This window comes from Lipotes vexillifer, unplaced genomic scaffold (genome assembly GCF_000442215.2).
Source record: "Lipotes vexillifer unplaced genomic scaffold, Lipotes_vexillifer_v1.1 scaffold977, whole genome shotgun sequence".
Taxonomy (NCBI): Eukaryota; Metazoa; Chordata; class Mammalia; order Artiodactyla; family Lipotidae; genus Lipotes; species Lipotes vexillifer.
This window is the reverse complement of record NW_006783088.1, coordinates 5,665,374-5,679,452: the sequence shown is the minus strand read 5'-3', so window position 1 is coordinate 5,679,452 and position 14,079 is coordinate 5,665,374. Positions and strand designations below refer to the sequence as shown.

General features: G+C 39.9%; 1 protein-coding gene across 1 annotated transcript in view; it reads left to right on the top strand.

Moving 5' to 3' along the window:
* HSD17B12 (hydroxysteroid 17-beta dehydrogenase 12) overlaps positions 1–14,079 on the top strand; it is a 159,345-nt gene that overhangs the window by 96,217 nt on the left and 49,049 nt on the right. The window contains exon 4 of the mRNA XM_007455809.1: positions 2,431–2,538. Within this exon, the coding sequence (XP_007455871.1) occupies positions 2,431–2,538 (108 nt within the window). The remainder of the gene's footprint in view (positions 1–2,430; positions 2,539–14,079) is intronic.

Below are 14,079 nucleotides of genomic sequence, written 5' to 3'. Positions count from 1 at the left end.
TTTGCGGTACATGGGCCTCTCACTGCTGTGGCCTCTCCCATTGCCGAGCACAGGCTCCGGACGCGCAGGCTCAGCGGCCATGACCCACGGGCCTAGCCGCTCCGCGGCATATGGGATCTTCCCGGAGCGGGGTACGAACCCGTGTTCCCCTGCATCGGCAGGGGGACTCTCAACCACTGCGCCACCAGGGAAGCCCTGCATTTTTTGCAGCGTGGTCAGTGAAGCCTTCTCTGAGAAGGTAACATTTACTTAAAGACCCAGCAGAGACAGGGCATGTGGAAAAGCATTCCAGACAGAGGGCATAGTAAGTTCAAAAGCCTTGAGTATATTTGGAGAACATCCTGTGTCTAAAGAACTGCTAGGAGCCCTGTGACCAAGGCTGGGGAGCAACTGGAGAGTAAGTGGGTGGAGATTAGTTCAGTATCAGGCTGATGCTGAAGACTTTGGTTCTTACTGTAAATGAGATGGAATGCTTTGGAGGATTGCAAAGAGGGTGACAGGAGCTGACTTATGTTAAAAAAAAGAAAGAAAGAAAAGCCCACAATAGAGGCAGTGAAGAAAAGTTAAGAGAAAGTAAACAACGTTAACTGGACTAGAACATGATTCAGAGTAATTCAGGTATAAGTTCAAGTTTTTATTTATCTTGAAAAACTTGTGTCAGAAACCATTTTGCTTATCCTAGTGTGAAGACATAAGAAAGAGCTTACTGGAGGGTTCTTATTAAGTAACATTCTTTCCAAAAGGGTCTCTGATTTTTTTTTTTTTTTAAGCAGCGTATCTATGTAAGACTGTGCCATGTAAGTACATTCACCAAATCCTGTGAGATCTAAAAGTAAATTTGATTCAGGGGTTGTGAGGTAGCTTTTATTACTAGAGAGAAATTTTTGTAAATGCCAGTATATAGTGCTAGTGTGGAAACAGTTGTTGCTTTCCTCAAATAAATAGATAAATTTTATCTTATTTTACTTCTGGAATAAAGTTTGACATTCAATAAAAGGTATCCTTCAGCCTTTTGATTTTGGTCCTTTTTCTTGTGAATTGGTGGCTCTAATAAAGGCAGAGTTCTTTACTTACCTGTGGTAAATTCTGTGAACCATTTATGCTAAGACATGTCAGACCAGCTACTGGGAAATGACAGCCCTGTATCTGGCTGTCCATTACATGAACACATAATAACTCATTTATATTCGAATAGTAGGTATACCTTTAACACCAGATAAGGTATTTTCCAGGTCAGTTATATCCTCTCTTGTTTATTCATAGATTCCTAACTAGAGTGGATACTTTTCATTGAGTCTAAAGAATCTCTTGTGAACCAGCTGTTTAGTTTTAGACATAAATCCTTTCAGATCAAGAACAGAAACCTCCTATATGGGTTACTGCTGTATATTCTGTGATAAGCTGGCATTGACTTCGAAGGAAGAAAATTTTATTTTTGGGAGCAGGATTTTTAAATTAATTCTTTTGAATTCTCATCAAGTTCCAAAGAATAAGCATTCTTGGAGACTTTATGGAGTTCCTCATGTATGCCAGTACATGGTAGTATTGTTAGTACTAAAGGTAATACTTTGGTACCTTTGATAACACTAATGGGTATTATTACCTTCATTTTCACAAGAGGATGCTGAGGCCCATAGAGGGTATGTGACTTGCTCAAAGTCGTTTAGCAAATAAGTATGGAAGTCAAATTGGTACCCAAGTCTGGGTGACCTCACAGTCCATGCCATCTTCTCAAAGCGGCTCACTAGTGAAGGCAGAAATCAACATGACATGTTCCCTCAGATGAGTTCTGTTTCTCCAGGGTCTCATTTCTGAATCTGTTATTTCCCTTAGCTCTGTTTGGACCTTAACAGTCCTGTGCAAAGTAGAACACTGAGGTCTTTCTGGTATCACTTTGTAGCTCCATTACTATGCATTTTGTGTGGCTTTTTAAATGTAGTGATTATTCATTATTAACCAAGCTCCTAAATTCCAATATGATCATATTCATTTTATTTCCACTTTAATAAGGTGGATTTTTTGTTTTAATAGATCACACTAAGACTTCTTCCTGAAGTTATGAAGTATCAGTTTGCAATTAAAATCACAAACCAGTGATATTTAAAGAGTATATAATATTATAATATGCATAATGTTTTATTATTTGTACCTAAGGGTCTAAAAAGTCATCATTATTGATTTATAGAACTGATTAAGGAACATTCAGCCAGCTCTGTGATAACATTGGAATTTTTATTGCAGAACTACTGTGTTGACTCTATATCATATCTTAGGTGGTCTCATGATCGCTTAAAATTATCCTGGTCTAAATTTCATATAAAATTGGGGGGGGCGGGGAAGGTGTTTGAAAGGGTAATGTCATCAAATTCTTAAATCTTAATTGCCATATATTAATTTTTCCTCTCTGCATTTGTGTTTTTTTTTCCCTAGGAGAAAAATTCAAAGTAGAAACAAAGACCATTGCTGTTGACTTTGCATCAGAAGATATTTATGATAAAATTAAAACAAGCCTGGCAGGTCTTGAAATTGGTGTTTTAGGTTTGTATCTTTTTCATGTTTACAGATTCTTCTTGCATTTATTGACTAGGACTTTCTTTTTGGATGTTAGGTGTTGAATTGGTGAAATGACTAGTGAGAAGAAAGTTGTCTTGTTAATACAAGTGATCGTTAGATGATATGGATCTATATACACTTGAATCTTTATGTTTTGGGTTGTGTTTTAATGATGATTCTACAATTTAGGTTGTTTTCCCTGCCTGCTTTATTTCCAGTCTCTCATTCTCTCTGTAGTCCTTTGTGGTGGGGTAATGCTGAGGAAATAAAGGCTTAGAGGGGTCTCAGCCTTTTGTTCAATATTACCCCCTCCCCAACAAGGAGCCTTTTTAGACATTATTTTCCCCTAGTCTACCCTCTCATGAGACTTTAATACCACAGATCCACTGTGTGTCTTGTTTATGTGCTGTATGTATATCTATTCTTTATACATAAAAAGGATAAGAGCTCACACCATACCCTGGAATCAATTTTTGTTCCCTTGCGGGGAGAGGTATCACCCCAGTTGAGAAGACGTGGCTCAGAGAGATGAGCGACTTGCCTAAGCTGCCGTAGAGACTGAGTATTGCGCGTGGGATTTAGCCACTGTTTGTTTTTTCTGAGTCTCCTACTTCCTTGTGTTACACCTCAGCTACCTTATTGCCAAAAACGGATGCTTCTGCTGAGATGTGGAAGTATTGGTCCTTGTTATGGAAAAGATTCACCAGATTTTGAGGAAAAGAAAAAAAAAAAAAACAGGCTTCAGAAAGTTACCCAGCATTCTCTGACTCATTTCTAGAAAGAAAAAGGGCATCTAGTTCAGAAAAATGTCACTTCTTCACTAAATCTCTTTATCCCACTGCCTTAATTGGTGGGGACCTGGTAATTGCCATTGTTTTCTTTATTGGACTATAAAAGGAGGAACAACGAAGAGAAAATACTTTTAAAAAATGTTTCTTAACCTTTCTTTAGTCACGACCCCACCTGTCTTCCTCATACTGTAAATGAATGGTCTCATATAATTTCTTGAAAAGGCAATTTAAAAAAAGCCCTACATAGTGCCATTGGACCTGGGGTTAACCCTGGCTTTGATGTGTTATCTTTTCAGCTCCTGCCTGGTCCATATCATACATCACCACACCCCACCTACCCTCATGGCTACTCCCATACTTATAGGAGAGCCAGTAGCAAAAGATGAATGAACACACAGGTCTAATTTTTGCCTTGTTCTTCTCTAATACGTACATTACTCGGACTCTTTCACAAGCTTTTCTTCCTTTAGCTTAACCTAAAGCACAGCTAACATCTGTAAAATTCTCAACTTTTTAAAAATTCCAAGTCAGTAGTAGCTGTAACTTCCTAGTTAGGATAGACACCGCCATAGTCCATCCAAACCCCTTTCAAACTAGTCATGGACTGGAGAGTGAAGGCTGGCTTAGGCAAGGAGGGGAATCAAGGATCCCTAATGAGAGGAGACTTATTTTGAACTTGTGTTCTTGGAGAATAACTTTGTTTCAGGAGTGGTTCAGTTAATCACAGTTGTTCTTAGCTTTGTATAAATTTCAGCTGCTTTTCACTGGGTAACTTTGAAACTATAGCTACTCTGGGACTATGCCATTGAAAATGGAAGATGTCAGGCATCAGGTTGCTGCTGGGCTGGAGGGTTATAAAAGGCACTCTTCAGCTGTTCTTTCCTGACCCAGTATATAGAAAATCTGCAGTGTGATTTTATGCACAATAGATAGATCTGTTAAGGATGAGGGTACATTGATATTTAGACCTAAGGGTTGATATTTTCCTGGGCCACATATGCTAATGGAACCACTGCTTTTGTAGTCCAGCCCCTTAGTAAATTGCAACCTGTGAGTTGGTAGTTTACACCCCTCTTTATTCATTCATTCATTCATTCGTCAGTCAATGAACTGGAGATACAACAATGAACAGGAAAGCACCTAGCTCTATGTAGTATAATGTTCTAAACGGAAAGACAGCCCTAATCAAAAATAGTTACTTGTGGGCTAAATGTTGAGATGGGGAGGGCAGGGTGTAATAAGAGGGTAAAAGGGATGATGGAGTTGATATGGGGAGAAATAATGGTGGCTTGGCCTAGCCAGTGTTAGGAAAAAGGATGATTCCAGAAATACTGAGGGAGTAGGGGAAGCAGGATTCTACTTGTGAGAGATTGCAAGAGAACTCATGAAGACCTTCAGGTTTCTGGCTTGAACATCTGTGTCAATAGTGCCATCTAATAAAATGGGGAATCCTGGAGGAGGAGCCTTTTTGGGGAATGAGGATCATTTAAGTTTGGGGTTCCTCTAGGATGTCCAAGTGGGGTTGTTAAGTCTATAGTGGACATATGGATCTAGGTTTTGGTAGAGCTCCTAACTAGAGATAGAGTTTGGAGGTAAGTCATCTCTGAGTAGTAATCTCCCTGAAGAAAGGAAACTGGAGCTAATCCAAGGAGAATGGAGAGAAGCTAAAGAGAAAACTGGGGACAGAGCTCTCTGTTATCAAAGGCTGCCTGGAACGAATAGTGTGAAGGAGGGATACTTTTTTGCACAAGTTCAGCACTGTCCACTGGAAATACAATGCAAACCACACATTTAATTTGAACATTTCTAGTAGCCACATTTTTAAAAAGCAAAAAGGAACAAATGAACTAATTTTTATAATGTATTTTATTTTAACCCACTATATCCAAAATATTATCACTAACATGTAATCCACATAAAGTTTTTTGAAACATTTTGTATTCTTTTTCTCATACCAAATCCTCAAGTGTAGGGTGTATTTTACATCTATAACATATCTCAATTCGGACTAGCTACATTTTTTTTTTTTTTTTTTTTTTTGGGGGTAGGGGGGCCTCTCCCTGCTGTGGCCTCTCCCCGTTGCGGAGCACAGGCTCCGCGCCCATGGCCCACGGGCCCAGCCGCTCCGCCGCATGTGGGATCTTCCCGGACTGGGGCATGAACCCGCGTCCCCTGCATCGACAGGCGGACTCTCAAGCACTGCGCCACCAGGGAAGCCCCGGACTAGCTACATTTTTTTTTTTTTTTGGGGGTAGGGGGGCCTCTCCCTGCTGTGGCCTCTCCCCGTTGCGGAGCACAGGCTCCGCGCCCATGGCCCACGGGCCCAGCCGCTCCGCCGCATGTGGGATCTTCCCGGACTGGGGCATGAACCCGCGTCCCCTGCATCGACAGGCGGACTCTCAACCACTGCGCCACCAGGGAAGCCCCGGACTAGCTACATTTTAAGTGTTCAGTAGCCACATGTGCCTAGTGATGGATATCTAGCTCTAGTTCATCTTGGCTGTCTCTCATCCTCAGTTTGTGTGGGAGAGCCATAAATATAATTTCTAGGTTTTTCTTGTGCTTTAACATAGCTTTCAACCAGGGGCAATTTTGCAGCCTCTGGCAATGTCCAGAGACATTTCTGGTTGTCACTAATTGAGGTGGGGGGAGGAGGAAGTTCTACTGGCCCCTGGTGGGTACAGGGCGGGGATGCTGCTAAACATCCTTCAGTGCACAGGACAGATTCCCACAGCAAAGAATGATCAGTCTAAAATCTCAACAGTGCTGAGGTTGAAAAACCCTGATTTGAAGTTATATTAAATAGTTCTGATTGAATACTTATGGAGACACACACACACATACACAGACAACTTAATTTTTGATTTCTAGGTTGGTTACAGATCAATAATAAAAATAATTATAGCTAATGTTTACATACTCCTTTAAAGTTTATCGCAGTACTTTCACATACATTATACTGTTAATTGGCTATATATTTTGTTTTCTTTCTACTCTACCTGAACTGTCTCCTTAATCATAAGCTTTGTATAATTATATTGACATTTATTAGCATATATCTTATATTGCATTGTAGTTTTAATTTGTTAAGATTTTTGAGGAAACTATTAAAACACCTTTATGAGCTAAATTTTATCTTATTGCTAGGTCATATTTCAACTCAAATCTTAACGTTTCTTTCTCTAGTGTGGGTATAACCCTCTAGAACTTGTGGGAGGGGTCTGGTGTTGATGTTTTCTTTTTTTGTTTTGTTTTGTTTTGTTTTTTGCTGTACGCGGGCCTCTCACTGTTGTGGCATCACCCGTTGCGGAGCACAGGCTCCGGACGGCGCAGGCTCAGCGGCCATGGCTCACGGGCCCAGCTGCTCCGCGGCATGTAGGATCCTTCCAGACTGGGGCACGAACCCATGTCCCCTGCATCGGCAGGCAGGCTCTCAACCACTGCACCACTAGGGAAGCCCCGATGTTTTCTTTTTTTTTAGTGATTACCTGGGCCTATAGCCCCTTCACTTTCTTCCCTTTTTCCTCCCCATCCAGATCCCAGATACACCCCCTTCTGTCTAATAAATAACCTTATTTATTCTCCTTCCTCCTCTGCTTAATGTCAGTCTCACCTTTATAACATTCCCTAAAATAACAAACATGTACATTGATTTCTAGTAAGATTTAGCAATCCATATTAAGTCACAGGAGAGAATTTTGTCTACCGAGTATTAATGAAACCAGTAATGATAAAAAGAAATAAAAATCACCAAGGTACATTCCATTTGTTTGAATAGCACTAACCACTAAAGTATAGTCAGTGCTTAATAAAGAAAATTAATATTTTCAGAATTACAAAGGAAAATGCTAAAGCTATTGGTTATGAAAGAAACATTGTTTTCAATAAGATAAGCAGAAAGAAAATGGCCATGAATTGTGTGAATTTGTACTGAAAGGTCACCATCACTTGATAAGACTATAAATGCGTAAGGTTGAGACAATGAATTCTTAACTCTGGTGTGTAAAATAAGTAAGCATCTGCTGTCTTCTCTCAGGCAAAGGCCAAGAAACACAGATTTGAGATAACTTTAAAACTTCAGCTATTTAGAGAAAATGACATCAGTCCTGCTTTCAATAAGCAAACAATTAGTTAACAAAATATGACTGCTATAATGCTCGCTTGATTCCTCAAGAGAGACTCTCATGTGTGTTCCAGATTGGTTTGGAGGACTTCATACAATACATCGCAGGAGGCGTAAGTTACCAAGGCCAGGGGAGTAGCCTTGCATTTAGAAGTATGCCACAGAGAATACTTTTTTCAAATTTCACTATGATTTTTTTAACTTTTAAAAAGTGGCATTCTTTATTCTAGAGGTAAAAATAGAAAGGTCCTCCTGGAAAAAGTTACTTGTTTTGTGATTCATTAAAAAAAAAAATCAACCATAGCTTTATTCAAGCTTTTAATTCATACTAGACCAAGAATTTCCCTATGCCAAATGCTATGAAGGTCCTCTCCACCCATACTATCATTATTATTATTATTATTTTTAAACTTATTTATTTATTTTATTTTTGGCTGCCTTGGGTCTTTATTGCTGTGCGTGGCCTTTTCTCTATTTGCGGTGAGCGGGGGCTACTCTTCGTTGTGGTGCGTGGGCTTCTCATTGGGTGGCTTCTCTTGTTGCAGAGCACAGGCTCTGGGTACGTGGGCTTCAGTAGTTGTGGCTCGTGGGCTCTAGATCACAGGCTCAGTAGTTGTGGCCACGGGCATAGTTGCTCTGCGGCATGTGGCATCTTTCCGGACAAGGGCTTGAACCCGAGTCGCCTGCATTGGCAGGCGGATTCTTAACCACTGTGCCACCAGGGAAGCCCATACTATCATTATTTATGTAACTTGTAGAGTCAAGAGAATCAGTTGGTACAGGGTGGCAACCTGTGATGGCTTAGTGTCTTAGGCCTATTTATTACCCATCAACTTTTTCCTATCTCTGTACAGTGCCCATAATTTTATTAGGAAGCATCATTTAAATAACAACAATATGTATAGTAATAAAAGTCAGTTGATTGCAAAGAGTCATTGATTGTTGAGCTATTTGTAATGAGGTGGATAGACCTAGAGTCTGTCATACAGAGTGAAGTAAGTCAGAAAGAGAGGGACAAATACCGTGTGCTAACACGTATACATGGGATTTAAGAAAAAAAATAATGTTATGAAGAACCTAGGGGTAAAACAGGAATAAAGACACAGACCTACTGGAGAACAGACTTGAGGATATGGGGAGGGGGAAGGGTGAGGTGTGATAGGGCGAGAGAGAGACATGGACATATATATACTAACAAACGTAAGGTAGATAGCCAGTGGGAAGCAGCCGCATGGCACAGGGATACCGGCTCGGTTCTCTGTGGCTGCCTGGAGGGGTGGGATAGGGAGGGTGGGAGGGAGGGAGACAAAGAGGGAAGAGATATGGGAACATACGTATATGTATAACTGATTCACTCTGTTATAAAGCAGAAACTAACACACCATTGTAAAGCAATTATACCCCAATAAAGATGTTAAAAAAAAAATAAAGAAAAAAAATAAAGAAAAAAACCCAAAATCTGGAATAGACCTTTTTATTCTCTTCCTATGCCCTTCATAAATGAATAATTGTTCTATTAATGTATTTGGTGGGTTATTTTTAAATTGGTATCCTTCCCTTCTCAGCTGAATGCAAAAATACCTCTTGATTATCCTTGCCTAAGCAACCTTATGGATTATGGGAAATACTTGGGAAGTGTTTGTGTTCTGTTTTTCTCCCCTACAACCTAGTATTTCCCTGAATGTTCTGAGATGGAGAATAGTTGAGTGTTGGGAATAAGTATCTTAAAAGATAGTTTGAGCAGAGATTAATAGTTAAGATCAGTCAACTCTATAACTGTTTATACTTAATTTTCAAAGCTTTTTAACAAAAGACCCAATATTTTTAGCTACTTGGGGAAAAGGACCAGAGATCTTCAAAATGGCAAACTCGCAGGTAATTAATTTGGTTGGGATCCAGAGATGGCTTCCTTATAGTTCAGTTTCAAAGAAAGAGGACATAGATGCCTAGGAGAGGGAGCCACAAGCCTGCAGGAACTGGGTTGAGGAAAACTTTTCTAGGAACCCTGGGAAGGAAGAAATCTTGAGCGCACTGGGAAGTTACGTGGCTTTCCAGTCCCAATTGATGAAGGAAGTTACAAGTAGAAGAGTCTTGCTTCTTCAGAGGGTTTAAAAATATATAATGCTACAGATTATCTTCTTGCCTATTTCAGGAACTTTACTAATTAGAAATTTGTTTTAAATTGCCTTCTTTTGAAATGTAAATATCTCTGAAAGGGCAATGACATCTTCATTTACATCTTATTGGGATTAGTACATTCAGTTTACTGTCTCCTTGCTGGATCAGTCACCCTGAGGAAATGACTATTTTAGTTAACAGAAAGACATGGAGAAATCATTTTGAAATGGAGAAGAGGCTTAAAGAGGAAACTGTAGTGGTAGGTTGGCGATTAGTGGTGTGCTGAGAGGGGACGAAAAATAGTAAGGCAAAATAAAGTTAGTTGAGAGAGCACCAATGATAAGTGTTTGGAAATACCCTCCTTCCTTTTTTTTCCCTGTAGCCCAGGTATAAAATGACTCAGGCTCAAGAAAGGACAGAGGCTATTATTCTAAAGTATGTAGGAAAGGACTATAGGAGCATAGTAGGATGATAGTTTGCAGAGAGGCTGGAGTTTGTCTGTTATTCCACGATATGATTTTCATGCCTTCTAGGGGTGAGGATACTTCCCAAAACTTCCCTCTTGATTAAGGAGACAGTTCTGGTAGAGTAGAAAGAAAACAAAATGTATAGCCTCTTCCCTTATTTCTTTTTCTTTTCTGATTGCTATGGCTAAAACTTCCAAAACTATGTTGAATAATAGCAGTGAGAGTGGGCAGCCTAGTCTTGTTCCTGATCTTAGTGGAAATGGTTTCAGTTGTTCACCACTGAGGACAATGTTGGCTGTGGGTTTGTCATATATGGCCTTTATTATGTTGAGGTGAGTTCCCTCTATGCCTGCTTTCTGGAGGGTTTTTATCATAAATGGGAGTTGAATTTTGTCGAAAGCTTTTTCTGCATCTACTGAGATTATCATATGGTTTTTATCCTTCAGTTTGTTAATATGGTGTATCACATTGATCGATTTGCATATATTGAAGAATCCTTGCATTCCTGGGATACAACATGATCAAGTGGGGTTTATGATCCTTTTAATGTGTTGTTAGATTCTGTTTGCTAATATTTTGTTGAGGTTTTTTGTATCTGTGTTCATCAGTGATATTGGCCTGTAGTTCTCTTTTTTTGTGACATCTTTGTCTGGTTTTGGTATCAGGGTAATGGTGGCCTCATAGAATGAGTTTGGGAGTGTTCCTCCCTCTGTGTTTGTGTTTCCTTATATTTTGGAAGAGTTTGAGAAGGATAGGCGTTAGCTCTTCTGTAAATGTTTGATAGAATTCGCCTGTGAAGCCATCTGGTCCTGGGCTTTTGTTTGTTGGAAGATTTTTAATCACACTTTCAATTTCAGTGCTTTTGATTGGTCTGTTTATATTTTCTGTTTCTTCCTGGTTCAGTCTTGGAAGGTTGTGCTTTTCTAAGAATTTGTCCATTTCTTCCAGGTTGTCCATTTTATTGGCATAGAGTTGCTTGTAGTAATCTCTCATGATCCTCTGTATTTCTGCAGTGTCAGTTGTTACTTCTCCTTTTTCATTTCTAATTCTATTGATTTAAGTCTTCTCCCTTTTTTTCTCAATGAGTCTGGCTAATGATTTATCAATTTTGTTTATCTTCTCAAAGAACCAGCTTTTAGTTTTATTGATCTTTGCTATTGTTTCCTTCATTTCTTTTTCATTTATTTCTGCTCTGATCTTTATGATTTCTTTCCTTCTGCTAACTTTGGGTTTTTGTTGTTATTCTTTCTCTAATTGCTTTAGGTGTAAGGTTAGGTTGTTTATTTGAGATTTTTCTTGTTTCTAGAGGTAGGATTGTATTGCTACAAACTTGCCAGCTAGAACTTCTTTTGCTGCATCCCATAGGTTTTGGGTTGTCGTGTTTTCATTTTCATTTGTTTCTAGGTATCTTTTGATTTCCTCTTTGATTTCCTCAGTTATCTCTTGGTTATTTAGTAGCATATTGTTTAACTTCCATGTGTTTGTATTTTTTACAGTTTTTTTTGCTGTAATTGATATCTAGTCTCATAGCGCTGTGGTCGGAAAAGATACTTGATATGATTTCAATTTTCTTAAATTTACCAATGCTTGATTTGTGACCGAAGATATGATCTATCCTGGAGAATGTTCCATGAGCACTTGAGAAGAAAGTGTATTCTGTTGTTTGTGGATGGAATGTCCTATAAGTATCAGTTAAGTCCATCTTGTTTGTGTCATTTAAAGCTTGTGTTTCCTTATTTATTTTCATTTTGGATGATCTGTCCATTGGTGAAAGTGGGGTGTTAAAGTCCCCTACTGTGTGTTACTGTCGATTTCCCCTTTTATGGCTGTTAGCATTTGCCTTACGTAATGAGGTGCTCCTATGTTGGGTGCATAAATGTTTACAATTGTTATATCTTCTTCTCAGATTGAGCCCTTGATCACTATGTAGTGTCCTTCTTTGTCTCTTGTAGTAGACTTTATTTTAAAGTCTGTTTTGTCTGATATGAGAATTGCTACTCCAGCTTCTTCTGATTTCCATTTGCATGGAATATCTTTTTCCATCCCCTCACTTTCAGTCTGTACGTGTCCCTATGTCTGAAGTGGGTCTCTTGTAGACAGCATGTATACAGGTCTTGTTTTTGTATCCATTCAGCCACTCTGTGTCTTTTGGTTGGAGCATTTAATCCATTTACATTTATGGTAATTATTGATATGTATGTTCCTATTATCATTTTCTTAATTGTTTTGGGGTTTTTTTGTGGATATTTTCCTTGTCTTGTGTTTCCTGCCTAGAGAAGTTCCTTTAGCATTTGTTGTAAAGCTGGTTTGGTGGTGCTGAATTCTCTTAGCTTTTGCTTCTCTGTAAAGGTTTTACTTTCTCCATCAAATTTGAATGAGATCCTTGCTGTGTAGAGTAATCTTGGTTGTACGTTTTTCCCTTTCATCACTTTAAATATGTCCTTCCACTCCCTTCTGGCCTGCAGAGTTTCTGCTGAAAGATCAGCTGTTAACCTTTTGGGGATTCCCTTGTATGTTTTTTGTTGTTTTTCCCTTGCTGCTTTTAATATTTTTTCTTTGCATTTAATTGTTGATAGTTTGATTAATATGTGTCTTGGCATGTTTTTCCTTGGATTTATCCTGTATGGGACTCTCTGCACTTCCTGGACTTGACTGACTGTTTCCTTTCCCATATTAGGGAAGTTTTTGACTATAATCTCTTCAAATGTGTTCTCAGTCCCTTTCTTTTTCTCTTCTTCTTCTGGGACCCGTATAGTTCAAATGTTGGTGCATTTAATGTTGTCCCAGAGGTCTCTGAGACTGTCCTCAATTCTTTTCATTCTTTTTTCTTTATTCTGCTCTGTGGTAGTTATTTCCACTATTTTATCTTCCAGGTCACTTATCCATTCTTCTGCCTCAGTTATTCTGCTATTGATTCCTTCTAGAGAATTTTTAATTTCATTTATTGTGAGTTCATCATTGTTTGTTTGCTCTTTAGTTCTTCTAGGTCCTAGCTAAACATTTCTTGTATTTTCTCCATTCTATTTCCAATATTTTGGATCATCTTTACTATCATTATTCTGAATTCTTTTTCAGGTAGACTGCCTATTTCCTCTTCATTTGTTTGGCCTGGTGGGTTTTTACCTTGATGCTTCATCTGCTCCGTATTTCTCTGTGTTCTCAGTTTTGCTTAACTTACTGTGTTTGGGGTCTCCTTTTTGCAGGCTGCATGTTTGTAGTTCCCATTGTTTTTGGTGTCTGCCCCCAGTGGGTAAGGTTGGTTCAGTGGGTTGTGTAGGCTTCCTGGTGGAGGGGACTGGTGCCTGTGTTCTGGTGGCTGAAGCTGGATCTTGTCTTTCTGGTGGGCAGGACCATGTCCGGTGGTGTGTTTTGGGGTGCCCGTAACCTTATTATGATTTTAGGCAGCCTTTCTGCTAGTGGGTAGGGTTGTGTTACTGTCTTCCTAGTTGTTTGACATGGGGTATCCAGCAGTGGAGCTTGCTGGTTGTTGAGTGGAGCTAGGTCTTAGCGTTGAGACGGAGATCTCTGGGAGAGCTCTCACCGATTGATATTACGTGGGGCGGAGAGGTCTCTGGTGGTCCAGTGTCCTGAATTCGGCTCTCCCACCTCCAAGGCTCAGGCCTGACACCCAGCCGGAGCATTAAGACCCTGTCAGCCACACAGCCTGTACGTGGGGAGTTTCTTGCCTTTTGGGAAGTCTGAGGTCTTCTGCCAGTGTTCAGTAGTTGTTCTGTAGGAGCTGTTCCACATGTACATGTATATTTTTTTATTTTTTTGCGGTACACAGGCCTCTCACTGCTGTGGCTTCTCCCATTGCGGAGCACAGGCTCTGGACTCGCACGCTCAGTGGCCATGGCTCATGGGTCCAGCCGCTCCGCGGCATGTGGGATCTTCCCAGACTGGGGCACGAACCCGTGTCCCCTGCATCGGCAGGTGGACTGTCAGCCACTGCGCCACCAGGGAAGCCCTGTAGATGTATTTTTTTTTCTCTCTTTTTTTTTTTTTTTTTGCGGTACGCAGGCCTCTC